This window comes from Canis lupus, chromosome 8 (assembly GCF_048164855.1).
Source record: "Canis lupus baileyi chromosome 8, mCanLup2.hap1, whole genome shotgun sequence".
Classification (NCBI taxonomy): domain Eukaryota; kingdom Metazoa; phylum Chordata; class Mammalia; order Carnivora; family Canidae; genus Canis; species Canis lupus.
The window spans coordinates 52,042,172-52,058,612 of record NC_132845.1 but is presented as its reverse complement, the minus strand read 5'-3'; the positions used below and the strand labels follow the sequence as shown (position 1 = coordinate 52,058,612).

At 44.3% G+C, this 16,441-nt stretch overlaps 2 protein-coding genes across 7 annotated transcripts in view; one reads left to right on the top strand and one right to left on the bottom strand.

Moving 5' to 3' along the window:
* The window catches only part of KNOP1 (lysine rich nucleolar protein 1), a 33,428-nt gene extending 24,306 nt beyond the window's left edge, over window positions 1-9,122 (top strand). The window contains exons 6-7 of the transcript XR_012035540.1: window positions 1,718-1,763; window positions 5,268-9,122. The gene's annotated coding sequence lies outside the window, so the exon portion shown is untranslated. The remainder of the gene's footprint in view (window positions 1-1,717; window positions 1,764-5,267) is intronic.
* Window positions 5,964-16,441, bottom strand: part of VPS35L (VPS35 endosomal protein sorting factor like) — a 115,179-nt gene continuing 104,701 nt past the window's right edge. For all 6 annotated transcript variants that reach the window (XM_072835958.1, XM_072835959.1, XM_072835960.1 and 3 more), the window contains 3 exons: window positions 13,196-13,314; window positions 6,614-6,760; window positions 5,964-6,291 (listed from right to left, as the gene is read on the bottom strand). In XM_072835958.1, the coding sequence (XP_072692059.1) occupies window positions 6,193-6,291; window positions 6,614-6,760; window positions 13,196-13,314 (365 nt within the window). In that variant the 3' untranslated portion in view covers window positions 5,964-6,192. The remainder of the gene's footprint in view (window positions 6,292-6,613; window positions 6,761-13,195; window positions 13,315-16,441) is intronic.

Below are 16,441 nucleotides of genomic sequence, written 5' to 3'. Positions count from 1 at the left end.
TGTTGTGGGCGGGGTTTGATCTCTGTGTTAGTGGGCAAGTCTTGGGCCACCTCTGGCTTGAGGTGAGCCAGACCAAGGATTTGTCAGAGATGCAGTAGCACTCAACTACAGGCACTTTTCCTTGCATTGACCCCTGAGAAGATTTGTTGGTGGATAGGGCCTGCAGTCAGACCAGATGTCTGCTCCCAGCCCATTGCTGAGATCACAGACTAGTGTGTGGGGTTATCTTCCCCTCCCCTGGGGCAGGAGTCACTTTGGAGTGGTGCTGGCACCTGTTGGGGCCACTTGCACATTACCAGGCTTGTGACACTGCTTTGGATGGGCTCTGGCCAATGGTGCATTGGAAGAAGCAGGTCCATAGAATGCCGGAGCACATGGTTGTAGCAGGGTTTGTGCAGGTCTGCTGTGGAAGAGATCTGTAGCTACCTAAAAGTCCTGCCAAGGCTGCCAGGTTGGAGTGGGTAGATCCACAGAAGTGTGGGGCTGGGTGCACAATGTCATCAAGCTACCTGGAAAATGGTGTGCTCTGCTGGTTCCTACAGGTGTCTGTGTATGTTTGGCTCTGGCAGGGGGGAGGGGATGGCATTCACCAGCTCCCTTGTTCTTGGAGAAGTCTCCCAAGGATCCCTGCCCCTCCAGCACATGCTGCTGTATTAGTAAACCAATCTCCTCCCTATTGTATATCCCAGGTGTTTCTCAAACTGCTACTTCTGTTTTATCTCCATGGGGCTGTTTCTTGTATGGTCTACTTAAGGATAGAGTCCATTTCCTATTGTCCTCCCAGAGCTGAGCCCTCCTATTTTTAAAGTCCCAAGCATCAGGCTGCACTGATTTAAGGACTAGTGGAGTTATGATGCTCCCTGCTTTTCAAAGCTAAATGAAAAGTTGATTTATCTTTCCTGTCTGGGCTCCCCATGCTCGGGGTGAGGACCTCCTCCTTTCCCCTGTCTGTGGCACCCCTCCCTTCCCTGGACAGTCAGTTTAGCTCCCATCCGGGTCTCCCCCTTCCTACCCACTTCAGTGTGGCCTCTTCTACATTTAGCTGTGGAGAGTCTTCTCTGTCCTGTGTTATTCTTTTTAATGAAGTTATAAACAGGGATTTAAAAAATTTCTCCTCCTGCTAGTTCATTATTAGTGTATGGAAATGAAACAGTTTCTGTTTATTAATTCTGTATCTTGCAACTTTTACTGAGTTCATTTATTATTATAGTGGTGTTGGGGGTTTTTTTTGGTTTTGGTTTTTGGTCTCTAGGGTTTTCCGTGTAACAGGGTTTGTGTAGGTCTGCTCTGGGAAGGGACCTGCAGCCCACCTAAAACTCCCATTGAGGCTGCAGATCCCCTCCCATAGCAGACCTGCACAAATTGTGTCACCTGCAAATAGTGACAGTTTTACTACCTCTTTACCAATCTGGATGCCTTTTGTTTTCCTTACATGATTGTTATGGCTCAGACCTCTGTACTGTGTTGAATAAACCTGGGGAGAGCAGACATCTTTATTCTGTACCTGATCTTAGAGGAAAAACCCTCAGCTTTTCATGATGGGGTATGTTAGGGGCTTGGGCTTTTATAATGATGAAGTATGTTCTTTCTATACCGTGTTCAGTTATAATCATGAATAGGTGTTGAAATTTGTCAAATTTTCTGCGTCTAATGAGATGATCATCATTTTTAATTCTTCATTTTGTTAATGTAGTGTGTCACATTGATTGATTTGCAGATACTGAACTATCTTTGCATCCCTGGAATAAATCCATTTGATCTTGGTGAGTAATCCTTTCAATGTTTTGTTGAATTTGGCTTGCTAATATTTTGTTGAGTTTTGCATTGGTGTTCATCAGGGATGTTATTGGCCTATAATTAGCTTTTTTTTCCCTGTAGTATCTTTGTCTGGTTTTGGTATCAGAGTAACGCTGGCCTCATAGAAAATTTGGAAGCATTCATTCCCCTTCAATTTTTTGCAGTAATTGAGGAGGATAGGTATTAACTCTTTAAATGTTTGGCTTCACCTGTGAAGCTATCAGGTCCTAGATTTTGTTTGTTGGGAGTGTTTTGATTACTCATTCACTGTCATTACTAGTAACAATTCTGTCCAGATTTCCTATTCCTGATTCAGTTTTGGAGATTGTACATTCCTAGTAATTTGTCCATTTCTTCTAGGTTGTCCAGTTTGTTGGCATGTAATTTTTTGTAGTCTCTTACAATTCATATTTCTGTAGTGTCAATTGTAACTTCTCTTCCATGTCTGATTTTGTATATCTGAGGACTCTTTCTCTTGAGTGTGGTTTAAAGGTTTATCAATTTTATCTTTTCAAGAATTCGTTGGTCTTTTGTTATTGGGTTGTTGGTTTGGTTTGGGTCTCTATTTCATTTACTTCCACTCTAATCTTCATTATTTCATTCCTTCTGACATGACAGCGGTTTTCTCCTGCCTTTAAAGTTTCATTAACTTTGGGCTTGTTTGTTCTTTTTCTAGTTCCTTTAGTTCTAAGGCTAGATTGTGTTAGATTTTTCTTGTTTCTTAAGGTAGGTCTGTATCACCATAAATTTCCATCTTAGAACTGCTTTTTCTGTGTCCCAAAGATTTTGGAATGTTGTGTTCCTGTTATTTGTCACAAGGTATGTTTTTATCCTTTTTGGTTTCTTCACTGATCTATTCGTTTAGTACCGTATTGTTAAGCATCAATGTGTTTGTGGTTTTTCTGATTTTTAATTTTGATTGCTTGTTCTTGTGGCCTGAAGTGTCTCTTACAGGCATCATATGGATGGGCCTTTTTTTTTTTTTTAATCATTCTTTCAGTTACTCTCTTTTGATTGGAGCATTTAGTACATTTAAAGTAATTATTGAGAAGTAAATACATTTGCCCATGAACAAGGTGGTGGTTAGGGATACCGACTGACCTCCATGCAGTTGAAAACCCACATAGAACTTTTGAGTCCCCCAAAACTTAAGTATTAATAGCTTACTGTTGACCAGAAGCCTTGCTCGGTAACATAAACAGTTGATTAACACATATTTTGTAGAATAGATGTATTACATACTGTATTAAAGTAAGTTAAAAATAGTAAAATCATAAGGAATAGGGAACCGCATGGCTCAGTAGTTGAACATCTGCCTTTGGCTCAGGTCATGATCCTGGAGTCCCAGGATCTAGTCCCAAATCGGGCTCCCTGCACGGAGCTTGCTTTTCCCTCTGCCTGTGTCTCTGCCTCTCTCTCTGTCTCTCATGAATAAATAAATATTTTTTAAAAATCATACGGAATAGAAAACATTTACAGTATTGTACTTCTTGAAAATAATCCATGTGGAGTTCAAATCTATGCTGTTCAAGGGTCAACTGTATTTCCATTTTAATTGTTTTCTAGTTGTCTTTATTCTTTTCTATTCTCTCTTGTTTGATGACTTTCAGGCTTGGATTCTTTCATATTTTTTGTGTCTATTAGGTTTTTGCGAGATTCATATATAACAATGTATATAGCATTTATTTTAATGGTCACTTAAGTTTGAACATATTCTAAACACATTACATTTTTACTGCTCTCCCCTTCCACATTTTATGTATTTGGTGTCATACTTTACATCTTTTTATTTTGTGTATCTCTTATTATTGTAGATATAATTGATGATACTACTTTTGTCTTTTAACCTTCATACTATTATAAATGATTGATCTACCTTTACTGTATGTTTATTCTTACCAATGAAATTTTTTCTTTCATCATTTTCATCTAGTTATGTCCTTTTACACTTAAAGTCCCTTTAACATTTCCTGTAAGGATGGTTTAGCGGTGATGAACTTTTTTGTTTGGGAAACTATTTCTCCTGCAATTCTGAATGATAATCTTGGCAGGTATTCTTGGCTGTAGGTTTTTTCTTTTCAGCACTTTGAATAGATCAGACCATTCCTTTCTGGCCTGCATAGTTTTTGCTGAAAAATCAGTTGATAGCCTTGTGGGAGTTTCCTTTGTATATTATTGCTTTTCTCCTGCCTTTAAAGTTTCATTAATTGTTGACATTGTAACTACAGTTGACCCCTAAACAGTGCAGGGGTTAGGGGCACTAATCCCCCTGTGCAGTTAGAAATCCACATATAACTTCTGACTCCCCCCAAATTTAACTACTAATAGCTTACTGGTGACCAGAAGCCTTCAATAGCTGATTGACACATATTTTGTTTTTTTTTGTTTTTTTTTTTTTCACATATTTTGTTATATGTATCACATACTGTATTCTCACAATAAAGCTAGAGAAAATATAGTTCTGTACTGTATAGAAAAAACACCACATGTAAGTGGATCTGTGTTGTTCCAGAGCCAAATGTATCGTCTTGCTGTGGACCTCTTTGGATTCATTTTGTTTGAGGCTCTCTGTGCTTCCTGGTGCTAGGTATTTCCTTCTCTAGGTTATAGTGATCTGTTATTCAAGTAATTTTCTGCCTCTTTTTCTCTCTTTTCTGGGATGCTTGTAGTACAAATGTTAATATGCTTGATGATGTCCCAGAAGTTTCTATTATTTTTAATTTTTTTGCTGTTTACCTTGATTTCTAATACCCTGTGTTCCAGATTGCTGATTCATTTTTCTGCACCCTCTGATTTGATGTTGGTTCACTAGAAGGTGATTTTTTCATTTATTGTATTCAGCTCTCATTGGTCCTTTTTTATATTTTCTAGCTCTTTGTTAAAGTCCTTACTGAATTCAAGTCCACCTAGCATCTTTATGATAGGTGGTTACTTTGAACTCTTATCAGATAGATTGTTTATCTCTGGTTCTTTTTTGAGGTTTTGTTTTGGTTGGTTGGAACATACTCCATGTTTATATGTATTAGATCAGCTACATCTAGTCTTGAAGGTAGTGGCCTAATGTGGAAGGCATCCTGTGGGGTCAGTACTACAGTCTGCCCTAGCCACCAGAAGCAGGTGCTCCAGACATGTCCCCTGTGTGGCTTGTTTGGGCACTGATGGGTGGGGTTAGCCCCTGGCAAGACTGACAGTGAGGCTTGGCCACAGCTGCTATGAGCACTGGTGGGCAGGAGTTGTGCCTTTTGGGAAGGTGGGTCCTAAGGGAAATGCCTGGGCAGTGCCAATGGTGCTAGCAGGGTAGATAGAAAGTGCCAGAACTGGTACCCGCCAGTGTTGGACCAGGTAGGCTAAAAGAGGGCAGGAAAGTTGGACCTGTGAACTCTTTCCTTCCCAGAGAAAATTTCTACACATTGTTGCCCCTAGCACATGCCCGAAAATTAGTAAATATCTTTCATGTATACATAACCCAGGCTCTTTTCAAACTGCTGCCTCGGTGCTGGATCTCAGAGTGATGAAGAGTAAAGCCTCAGTTTTCTATAGCCTTCTGGCTCTCCCAGAGGTAAGCCCCACAGATTTCCACAACTAGACAGTATGGGCACTCATCTTCTTGGTGCATACCCCACCCAGGGACAGGCTTGACCACACTCTGCCCCTCCTGCCCTTCTCACTGCAGCTTTTTGTGTCTAGTTGTGTAAGAGCTGTTCTGCTAAGTCTTTGGGTCATTTTCTCAGTGAGTTGCATGTTGTGTAGTTGCATCACTGGTGTGTCCGTGGGAGGAGGTTAATTCAGGGCCTTCTTACTCTGCCATCTTCCCAGGAGTTCCTGTGGGTGCCCTGGGGTCACCTGCTCATGGTGCTTGTGCATAACACGGTATAGTAGCTGTGCACCTTCTGCTGTGTGGTCCTGCGGTGCCCAAGTGTGCCTGAGCCATGGCACCCACATCTTCTGTGTTGGTGAGAGCTAGGTATATACCAGTATATTCTAAGTCCTGTCAAGAGCTGCTTTTGATAGAAAAGTTAATTGAACCATCTACTTTTTATAAATCTGTGGTGGTTCAGGCAACATTCCAGACTTGAGGCCCTCAAATTAGGGAACAGTGGCTCTTTAAAAGTAAACACCTTTTCAAGGTTCTTTTCCTAATTAAAAAAATAAAAAGCACACACATGTGACAGATGTTACTTGGATTTTTGTTTCTCAATAAAGGCCAGTCTGAAGGCCACTTGTGCACAGACACTGCTACTCTTAGGAACAAGATTGGATTTTAACGCTCTGACAATTCCTCCTCCACTGTCGCAAAAATTTGGGTAGAGGCCAAAGCTTAAACCAACTTGTGTATGTAAAAATAAAACAAAAAAAGCAAGGCAGGTCTTTCTGGACTTGGCTTCAAAGCACCAATCAGGTCCTTGTTTGCAGAGGAAGCCTGAGGGCCAGCTCAGTCAGATGACCCATATCTGGTTGTTTGCTTCGCCTCTTGATGTATTCCAGAGTTTTCACCTAGGAGGAAAAAGAACTATCAGAATCCTTTCTGGTTCACCAAGGTACCAACCAATCAAGCATATTGTGAGCTTATGCTTTCTTACAGCTGAAGTCTTTTTATGGAGAAAGGAGGAGGAAAAAACCAACTAAGTCTTTAAGTAAAACTTCTTAGATTACAATTTGCTTATAAACTCAGATTTTGGTGTGATCAGGAATCACTGATACTTTTATATATGTATCTTATTCAGAAGAAAAAGAAGAGGAAGAGACTGGATTTGTTCAGGCCAGTTGTACTCTGGCCACTGGGTTTATGTGGCTCACCAGGACCCCCATGCCTCACCATGGTCCTGGTATCTGCACAGCCATGCCTCTGTGCCAGGTGCCACAGGTTGACAGAGAGCTGGTTGAGTCTGTTGTTGCGCAGGTCCCCGTGGGCCAAGATGCTATTAAAGAAGGAAAGGCCCAGTGAGCTCTGGCGCTTGAGAGCCTGAAAAAGAAGAGAGAGATTACTATCTGGCAGTGGGGCTCATGTGGGGCTGTGCCCAGTGTTGATGCTGGCTCTACCAGGGACCTTCTGGAGGGTAAGCTGCTTAACCTCCCAAGTCCCGCCTTCAGCTATAGGAGAGTAAGGAAATGCCCTCATAGGGTGAGGACTGAATGAGATGAGGCATATAAAATCCTTCTTTCTGGGCAGCCCAGGTGGCTCAGCGGTTTAGTGCCTGCCTTCGGCCCAGGGCGTGATCCTGGGGACCTGGGATCGAGTCCCACGTTGGGCTCCCCGCATGGAGCCTGCTTCTCCCTCTGCCTGTGTCTCTGCCTCTCTCTGTCTCTCATGAATAAATAAATAAAATCTTAAAAAAAAACAAAAAACAAAAAAAAAACTTCGTTCTGTGCCTCCCACATGAGTATTACTGAAATGGAAGAAGTGATACTTACATGAGATTCCACACATGGCAAGGTAAAGGAACAAAGTGACAGGGCTTCTTGCAAGTACAGATGAAAACTGAAAGGCTACAAGAAAATGTCTTTCTGGTATGTCCTCAAGCCACCCAAAGTTAGTCCAGCAACCAAAGGGCAGGAATAAAGACCAAATGACAGCTCCCCATAGACAACACTCCCCAGTGCTTGGGGGCCAGGCCCAGGTTTCATAAGAACTTAATACCAAGTCTCACCTCTGATTAGAGGTACCTAAAACAAGGAATGTCTAACCACAAGGTCTAGGTAGACCAAACCTGAATATTAAATACCAGGCCTAGGAGAAAGGATACAAGTTCCGAAAGATAAACAGAGGCATGCGGGAAGGCCAAGTGAACCAGGGAGCCAGGTTCTGTCACAAGTCCATGGGGACCCCAGAGAGCTAACGACCTGGGCCCTTGCTAGATGCCCATGGCTCACAATGCAAGAACATCAGTGAGTCCAGCAAAGCATCTGCTTTCCTCCCTGGCAGCTAATGAGAAAGAGGCCTTTAAAGTGGCCCAGGTATTCTGAGCTCACAGCTCATCTTATTTAATCTACATGGCAAATCTTTGTGGGAAGCACATTTCTAGCCAGCTTAGGCACATGGTAGGCACATCTGTAGCACTGTCTCCCAGGATCCCAACCCCTGGTTAGTCAAGCACTATGCTGGGTGCTGGGGTGAAGGGACTTTGCAGATGTAATTAAAGTTGTGGACCTTGGAGAATTCTGGATTATCTGGGTGGGCCCAGTCTAATCTCTTGAGCCCTAAAAGGCAGAGAAATTTCTGAGAGACCCAGGAACAGAAGAGGATGCAGAAGTGGGCCAAAAGCCAAGAAATGGCAGGCAACTTCTAGACACTAAGAACAACCTGCAGCCAACAGGCAGCAAGGAAACAGGACCTCAGTCCTACTGGATGAAACTCAAGTCCGCCAATACCCTAAAGAAGCCAGCCAGTCAACACTTCGGTTTTGACCTTATGAAGCCTTGCCAGTGCCAACTCACCAAACCGAAATAATAAATTAATACTCTTGAGTTTGCAGCAGCTTTTTTTAAGGCTGCAAGAGGAATCCAATCCGCTCCCATTTTGCAGAAGCAGTCAAAGCTCAGAAAGCTTTAGGGAACTTGCTCACGGACCACTGCTAAGTACAAAGCAGGGATTTGAGCTCCAGTCTTCCGACCCCAGAGCCTGTGCCTTCCCCCACTCTAGCTGATAAAATATTCCCACAGACCCAGTGTTAGCATCACATTAGGAGTCCAAATTCTGAAGAGGATAAGAGTTCCTTTTCTCAACTATTCAAGATGGACAAAACCAACCTACCAACGATCTGTCCATCCATTCCACAAATATTCATGGGAGCCAGACTCTGCTAACTGCTGAACCAACTTAATCCCTCCTGCTGTCCTCTGCCAAGTGAGAATTTAAAACTTCTTGGTGGAGGAAAAAAACCCACACTGCCAGGGAGCAGCTCAGAGCACAGCTGAGTGAAGGTGGCTGAGTGGCACTGAAGAGACCTCCACTGGAAGGCCCAGTTGAGCCTGCCTGTCACAGAAGCAGCCGAGCTGACTGAACATTACCATCCAGAAAAGGACTGGGGTCATGCTGTGCAGCGCCCAAGCCTCCAGGCACTTGGGGGAAAGTGGCCCCCCGTCTGGCACAGACTCATTAAGTGGCTGGCAAATGCCTGCTTGGGGTCCTTTATCTAATCAGACAATACGGTGGTTCTACCCCAACCAGGGACCCGGGCAGAGATGACCATTCAGTGGGTCCCAGCCCAACCTGCTGCTGCCTGCCTTTTAAGCTGGCCCTTGTCTGACAGCTGGGACAACAGGAGGGTGCGTTTTCTGCTTCTATCTACAGGACAAAGCTAAAATAAATTCTATTTCAAATACAACTAAGAGTCTCCCCTGAGAGAAGTCCTTTAACTACATTTCATTGAAGTGGGAGAGATGGTTTGAAAGAGAAGCGAGACAATATCTGAACTAGCTATTTCTCCCTTCTGTATCTTCTCAGTAAGCATTTTACCCTAAAAAGCTCAATCCACATGTTTCAGATGCAAGGCCCATTAAAAGTGAAATCATTAGAGAGACAGATCTGAGGGGTGAGAAGTCATGCCAGCCAACATGCGAAGACCCAAAAAACCCACAAACACATTATAAGAACCAAATCAGGGCCTTAAGCCCCTCCTCTTCCCCAGAGGTTTTAAATAGAAAAGAACTTCTTTTCATTCTTTTCCTATGAGAACTCTCATTTCCAGGAAGCTCCATGGGTCTGGCATGATTCCCAGCCTCACCACACCCAAACAAACAACTTCCTAAAGCTCATGAGTAAACTGGCTATCGCCTTCATGTAGATTTAGAGGAAAGTTTTGTAAGCAGGGCTGCTAGCAGCACCAAGAGATGATCCACTCAGGACTGGCATCCACACTGGGGTTTTTCAACAGCCTGAAGCTTTGCTCTCCACCTGGTAGAGCAATCTGATCCCTTCTTCCCAGGTACCAGACCCAATGATTCTGTCTGCAGGACCCCCGCCATGACGTGCCTGCCTATGCTGACTTTCACGTTGCATTGTTAAAATGAAGGATGGTATGTTCCATTTTAGCTCGGTCCACCCTTATTTTTCTAATAAGTGTGTGTATATGGAAGGACATTTTCACCAAATGTTCCTGGTATTTATGTGAGCTGAAATGTTCTTTGGAAGAATTCCAACTTTGCTATTTTTTCAGAATCCTATTTCAGAGTCCTTATTGGAATCAATGCCCCCTCCCCCAAGAGAAAGATACATTAAATACAATTACAGCAGTGTCCCCCCATAGCTGCAAAAATATGTTCCAAGACTCCCAGAAAATGCCTGAAACTATAGACAGAACTGAACCTTTTATGTACTGTTTTTTCCTATATATAACATACCTCTGATAGTTTATAAGTTAGGCACAGTAAGAAATTAACAAAATAGAATTGTATACCATAATAAAAGTTCTGTTAACGTGGTCTCTTAAAAGACTACTGTACTGGGGCACCTGAGTGGCTCAGTGGATGAGCATCTGCCTTTGGCTCAGGTCGTGATCCTGGGGTCCTGGGATTGTGTCCCAGATCAGAGTCCCCACAGGGAGCCTGCTTCTCCCTCTGCCTATGTCTCTGCCTCTTTCTGTGTGTCTCAAGAGTAAATAAACACAATTTAAAAAAATAAAACTACTGTACTCTTCTTATAATGATGATGTGATAAAATGCCTATGTGACATGAGGTAAATGAAGAAGGCACGGTGGCCTAGCATTAGGCTCTTGACCCGATCAGACGTCAGGGGGTGGTAGTTGGCCCCAGGTAACAAACTTTGCATGGTGGCAGGGTGGAGGGTAACAACTACTAGAATACTTCTTGGCTTTATTTTTATCGAGAGCTTGAGGGTTGTTCTAGGCTATGGTCATTTATGCTGTAAGCAGCCACCTCTGATTAAACCCAGACTGTTGCATCAGGGTAAAGAAATGTATGTTCAAGCCATGTAGCAAATTTTTCTTGGGTATAACCTGGTGAACACACAGTACTGCTCTACGAGGTCCCTGGGCTAGAAATAGAGCCAGAACCCATGGTTTTAAAGATCAGGAAAAGGCTGGGGCGCCGTGGGTGGCTCATTCAGTTAACCATCTGCCTTCGGCTCAGGTCATGATCCCAAGGTCCTAGGATCAAGCCCTGCATCAAGCTCCCCACACTCAGTGGGGAGTCTGCTTCTTCCTCTGCCTGTGTCTCTGCCTGCCTCTCTCTCTCTGTCTCTCATGAATAAATAAAATCTTTAAAAAAAAAATCAGGAAAAGGCACCTAAAAAGAATGTTTCACGGCAGAGGAGCAGAAAGGGACCTGATTACATAGCAAGAGCGCACTGAAGGTAAAGGACTCATTTCTCCTGTAGGGTAGAAAGAGCTCTCCCCTGAAAACCACCAGTAGGCAGAGACAAAAGCTGGGCGTTCAGTCCTGAGTCTGCATGTGTTTGAAAAAGGCCTTTCAGTTGGGGGAGAATTGCCTCTTCTGATACTTACTGGTTTGATAAACCAGTTTCCCTAAAGAAATTGGGGTTCTAATTCTGCCCTGAACCCTGACAGCCAGCCACCCAGAGTTCTGCAGCCCTGCATCCAGAAGGGTCCCCAGATTGGTGAGACACACCAACACATGCTCCCTCCCTAGAGGGTGCTGTGATGCATGTGGGACCTACTGCTAACCCTAAGGCTGGCCCTGAACTTGGCAGGGGCCACTGGAGGATGGAGTCCAGAAAAAAATACCACTCTCTCCAGCACCTGCTTGGAATACCCTGGGGATAATGGGACCCAGAACACTTACGTACATCGTACAGGTGTACACCCACAGCTATACGATACTCTTGTGCATTTCTCGTGGGGAAGGGGGTAATAAACACAATGGTGGTATTTCATATAGCCCCGGAAGTGAGCATGAATTAAACTTAAAATCCAGTTTGATCTTACTGGGTCTTCAAAGGGTTTGATGGGGTGGGGATATAGGAGCAAATCCAGGGAAGGGAAGAGATGGAGGCCTTGGGCTGGAAGGGGAAGGCTGGAAAGATACTGGGAAACAATCCAAAATCTGCCCCAGGTTTGGGAAAGAGGATTGAAGTAGGAAAGAATGGAGCCTGCCAGGACGAAATCAGGGATGAGCCATAAGGTTGTCTCTTGCCAGGTGGGAATGAAGAGCAAGACCCAGGGGAGCACGTAGAGGCAGAAACAAATTCAGGCACCAGCTGACCCACGGAAAGAATGCAGAGAAAGGTCAGGCGCCAGCTTTGACTCCTTAAGGCACAGCCAACCTCCATCCCCTTTCCAGAGGCCCCGACTACACAACAGCAATCAGCCTGAACACACCACTAGAGATAAGCCTAGGTCTGAACAACTAACCACCTTGACCAACCCTGAGGCAGGGCCTTTGGGGTCCATCTGTCACCCACCTGTTTGGGCTGAAGCTACAAAAAAAGGGAAGCAGTAGTTGGCATAACTGGGGAAGAGAACCAAGTAGGTATGTAGACTGCACTAAATGGACATTAAGATTAATCATCTAACTATTTGGAGACTATGGAAAAACTGCTCTGAAAACATAAAAGATAAATCTGACATCTCCATGTAATTTGTGCCTAAGAACATAGGTTTTAGAAGATGGCCTTGACCACATTTCACAGCTACCACCCGAGAATTGTCTCCCTATCCGTACTACGTAAAGGCACAGCTGTTCCCGCCTCACGAGTCTGTTGTGAGAATTAAGTGAAATGATAAACGCAGAGTCCTCAGTGCTACACTCACATATAACAAAGGCTGGAGAAACAACCTGCACCCTGGTGGGACAGTTACCACATGCCACTTCTTACAAGGGAAGCGGAAAAGCTTTGGTTGAACAGACCAATGCGGTGGTTCAAAGTTCGGGCTGGAGAATCAAGGTGGGGATCCTGTTCTATCACCAAAGGAAACCCAGAGCGGTGGAGAAACCTCTCTGAGCCTCAGTTTCCTTTTCTGTCCAGTGAGAATCAACACAGCACTTGCATCTCAGGCTGGTTGTGGGCATGAACACTAAGGTGTGCAAAGCACAGGCAATTTATCCCGCAGGTATTGATCAAGCACCTGCTGTATGCTAGGCTCTGTTCAGGGTGTGGGGATGCTGTGATGAGTGACGCATGAACCCCAGAGACAGGGAGGTCTCCAAGACTCACTTTGCAAGGTGCCAACCCCCCAGGGAGCTTACATTCTGGTGGGAGAGGCAAACGACTGAAACACACAGGACATTTCAGAGAGTGGCCAAATAGAAGGAGCAAAAGCCCTGGATGGAGCGCTCAGTAATCACTCTGCACATAAACACATTACCCACATGAACAAGCTTCCTTTCCAGAATGGACCAATGTCCAACCACCCCGGAAACTCGTGTGTTGAGAAAGAGCAGCAGCGGGGGGAGGGGGAGGGGCAGACACAGGGCACCTACCTCATCCTTGGCCAAGGTTTTCAGATGCTCCAGGATCTGAGCCATCACTGTCTCACACAGCTTGTTGTTTTCAGCCAGGAACTTGGAGTCTCCCCCGTAGAGGCTGTCATTGGAGTCAACTGAGAGAACAAACCAGAGCAGTGAGCAAAATGGAGCCCATTATACAATCAGAAAAAGGAATGTATGGGGATCCCTGGGTGGCTCAGCGGTTTGGCGCCTGCCTTTGGCCCAGGGTGCGATCCTGGAGTCCCGGAATCGAGTCCCATGTCGGGCTCCCAGCATGGAACCTGCTTCTCCCTCCTCCTGTGTCTCTGCCTCTCTCTCTCTCTCTCTCCCTATCATAACTAACTAACTAAATAAATCTTAAAAAAAAAAAAAGAAAAAGGAATGTAATTCTGATACATGTTAAAACATGGATGAATAGTGAACACTTTATAAGTGAAATACACCAGGCACAAAAGGAAAAATGCTGCATGATTCCTCTTGTACAGGGCACTAGAACAGGCACCTTTGTAGAAGGAAGCAGACTGGAGGTCGTGTGGGCTAGGTAGGGGGAAGGAGAGGGAATAGGAAGTCACTGTTTATTGGGTACAGAGTTGTTGGGATGATGAAAAAATTTTGGAAATGGGTACTGGTGATAGCTGCCCAACATTGAATATACTTGAGGAAGATAAATTATGCACTTAAAAATAATTAAAACGGTAAATTTTATCACTGTTACCAATTATTTAAAACTTAAAAAAAAAAAAAAAAGCCTCAGTACAAAAAGTCCGTATCTTTGACTTGGGGAAACTACTCCAAGGTATTTAAGAAAATAATCCAATGGGGGTGGCTGGATGGCTCAGTCGGTTAAGCATCTCACTCGGTTTTGGCTCAGGTCGTGATCTCCAGGTAGTGAGATCGAGCCTTGTATTGGGCTCTGCGCTCAGCAGGGAGTCTGCCTGAGGCTTTCTCCCCCTCTCCCTTTGCCCCTCCCCTCAGACACTCTCTCTCTCCCTAAAATAAATAAGCCTTAAAAAAAAAATAAGGAAAAAAAAATAAGAAAAATAAATGCTCTGTTACAGTATTAAATACTAGGAGGACAATAAAAATGTATGATCTACAGTTATTAACTACCATAGACTACACTATACTAGTATTACACTATATTATTAGTAAAATAATTACAAGATACTATTAAGTTTTAAAAAGTGACAAATTAATCGGAGAAGGACAAACATTTTATGGTCTCATTCATTTGGGGAATATAAAAAATAGTGAAAGGGAATAAAGGGGAAAGGAGAAAAAATGAGTGGGAAATATCAGAAAGGGAGACAGAACACGAGAGACTCCTCTAACTCTGGGAAATGAACAAGGGGTGGTGGAAGGGGAGGGGGGACTGGGTGACAGGCACTGAGGGGGCACTTGATGGGATGAGCACTGGGTGTTATTCTATATGTTGGCAAATTGAACACCAATAAAAAATAAATTTATAAAAAATAAAAAAATAAAAAGTGACAAATTTTTAAGTAAAATTTTAAGTGGCAATTTTTAAAAAGTGACAAAAGTGTCCATAGTAGAGCCCCGTGTGTGTCGTGTGTGTGTGTGTCACACAGGTATGTGTATATTTCCTAATTTATAGCTGCTTAAGAACCAATTTTAATTTCAAAAAATTTTATTTCATTATTTCCTGTCATCTGTCTTAAATCTTTTTTTCTTTTTTTTTTTTTTTTTAAGATTTTATTTATTTAATCATGACAGAGAGAGAGAGAGAGGCAGAGGGAGAAGCAGGCTCCATGCAGGGTGCCCGATGTGGGACTTGATCCCAGGACTCCAGGATCACACCTCAGGCTGAAGGTGGCGCCAAACTGCTGGGCCATCGGGGCTGCCCTGTCTTAAATCTTTCAGAGAGGGCACCTGAGTGGCTCGGTGTTTGAGTATCTGGCTTTGGCTCAGGTCATGACCCCGAGGTCCTGGGATCAAGTCCTGCATCGGGCTCCCTGCAGGGAGCCTGCTTCTCCCTCTGCCTGTGTCTCTCATGAATAAATAAGATTTAAAAAAAAAAAAAAAAAAAAAAAAAAGCCTTTGACAGGTATAAGCACACACTAATTAATTGATAAAATACTATTTTAGAGATACTTTATGAACATTTCTAGTTGCTATCTCAAGAATAACAACTCCTATTCTTTTTATTTTGAGAACTAGCAAGAGAAGCAGGGAGAGCAGGCCATTGAATAGCTTGCCTGTCTCCCCCAGAGACACCATTTTGCTACTTCTGTGCAAGCTCTCACCTGCAGACCCCGCAACACACACATACAAACACATACACACGTGACCGGGTTTTCTGGCTGAACCATTTGTAAAAAGATTGCAGACACGTTGCCTAAGAATAAGAACGGCGGCTCCCCAGCAGTCTCCTTGCCCCCCAGCTTCTCCGTCCAGAGGTGATCTCTAATCCAGTTCTGAACGGCCCGTTTATGGGATGGTGTGTCAACTGAGAATGACAGCCATTCTCTTCAAGAATGTAAAACACTGGGATTCTGGTAAAGGAATGTAATGCGGCCGTTCAGCACCACCTGAGTTTGCAGGGTGGCAAAACTGCAGCTGGCGAAGGAATGTCTCACGTCCACTGCAGAGGACCAGAATAGTTCCTGGCAGAAATTCTCCGGCTTGCTCCAGGTTGGAATCTACTCTCTAGCTGATTAGCTCAGCCCTGGAAGAGAGAAGCTCTAAGACCGCCCCTGGCCAACACACCCCAGGCTTCCTCCCCCGAGGGGCCAGGGCTGGGTTCGGAGCAGGCTGCTCATTTGCTCGTGAGCACATGCACGCACGCACACCCCGCGCCTCCTGGCTGAGGGCCCGCTCCACACCAGGTTCCACGCTAGGAGCTGGGGACCTATGGGGGGCAAGGCTGATTTGGTCTCTGCCTCACAGAGCTCACAGGATGTGGGAAGAAGGTGGTACAAGGGGTCATGGGATCCTAAAATCTAGGCTTGGGATGGAACTCAGGAAAGAGCCAGATCAGGCTGCGCTCGACAGGTTGAATTCACTAGATAACGTGGAAAAAGGGACTGGAGGGGTGGGGGGTAGTATGAGTCCTCCAGGCTAACACTTGGTGGTGATGGAGGGAGGAAAATATAAACTTGAGCCTGGAAGGAAGTTGGGTCAGACCAGTGTGTGCAGAGGCCCTGAGTCCAGCCGTAGCTCTCACCAGGGAGATAAATAACATCCCCGGCAAATGGCCACTAAGAATAGCCCACAATCCCT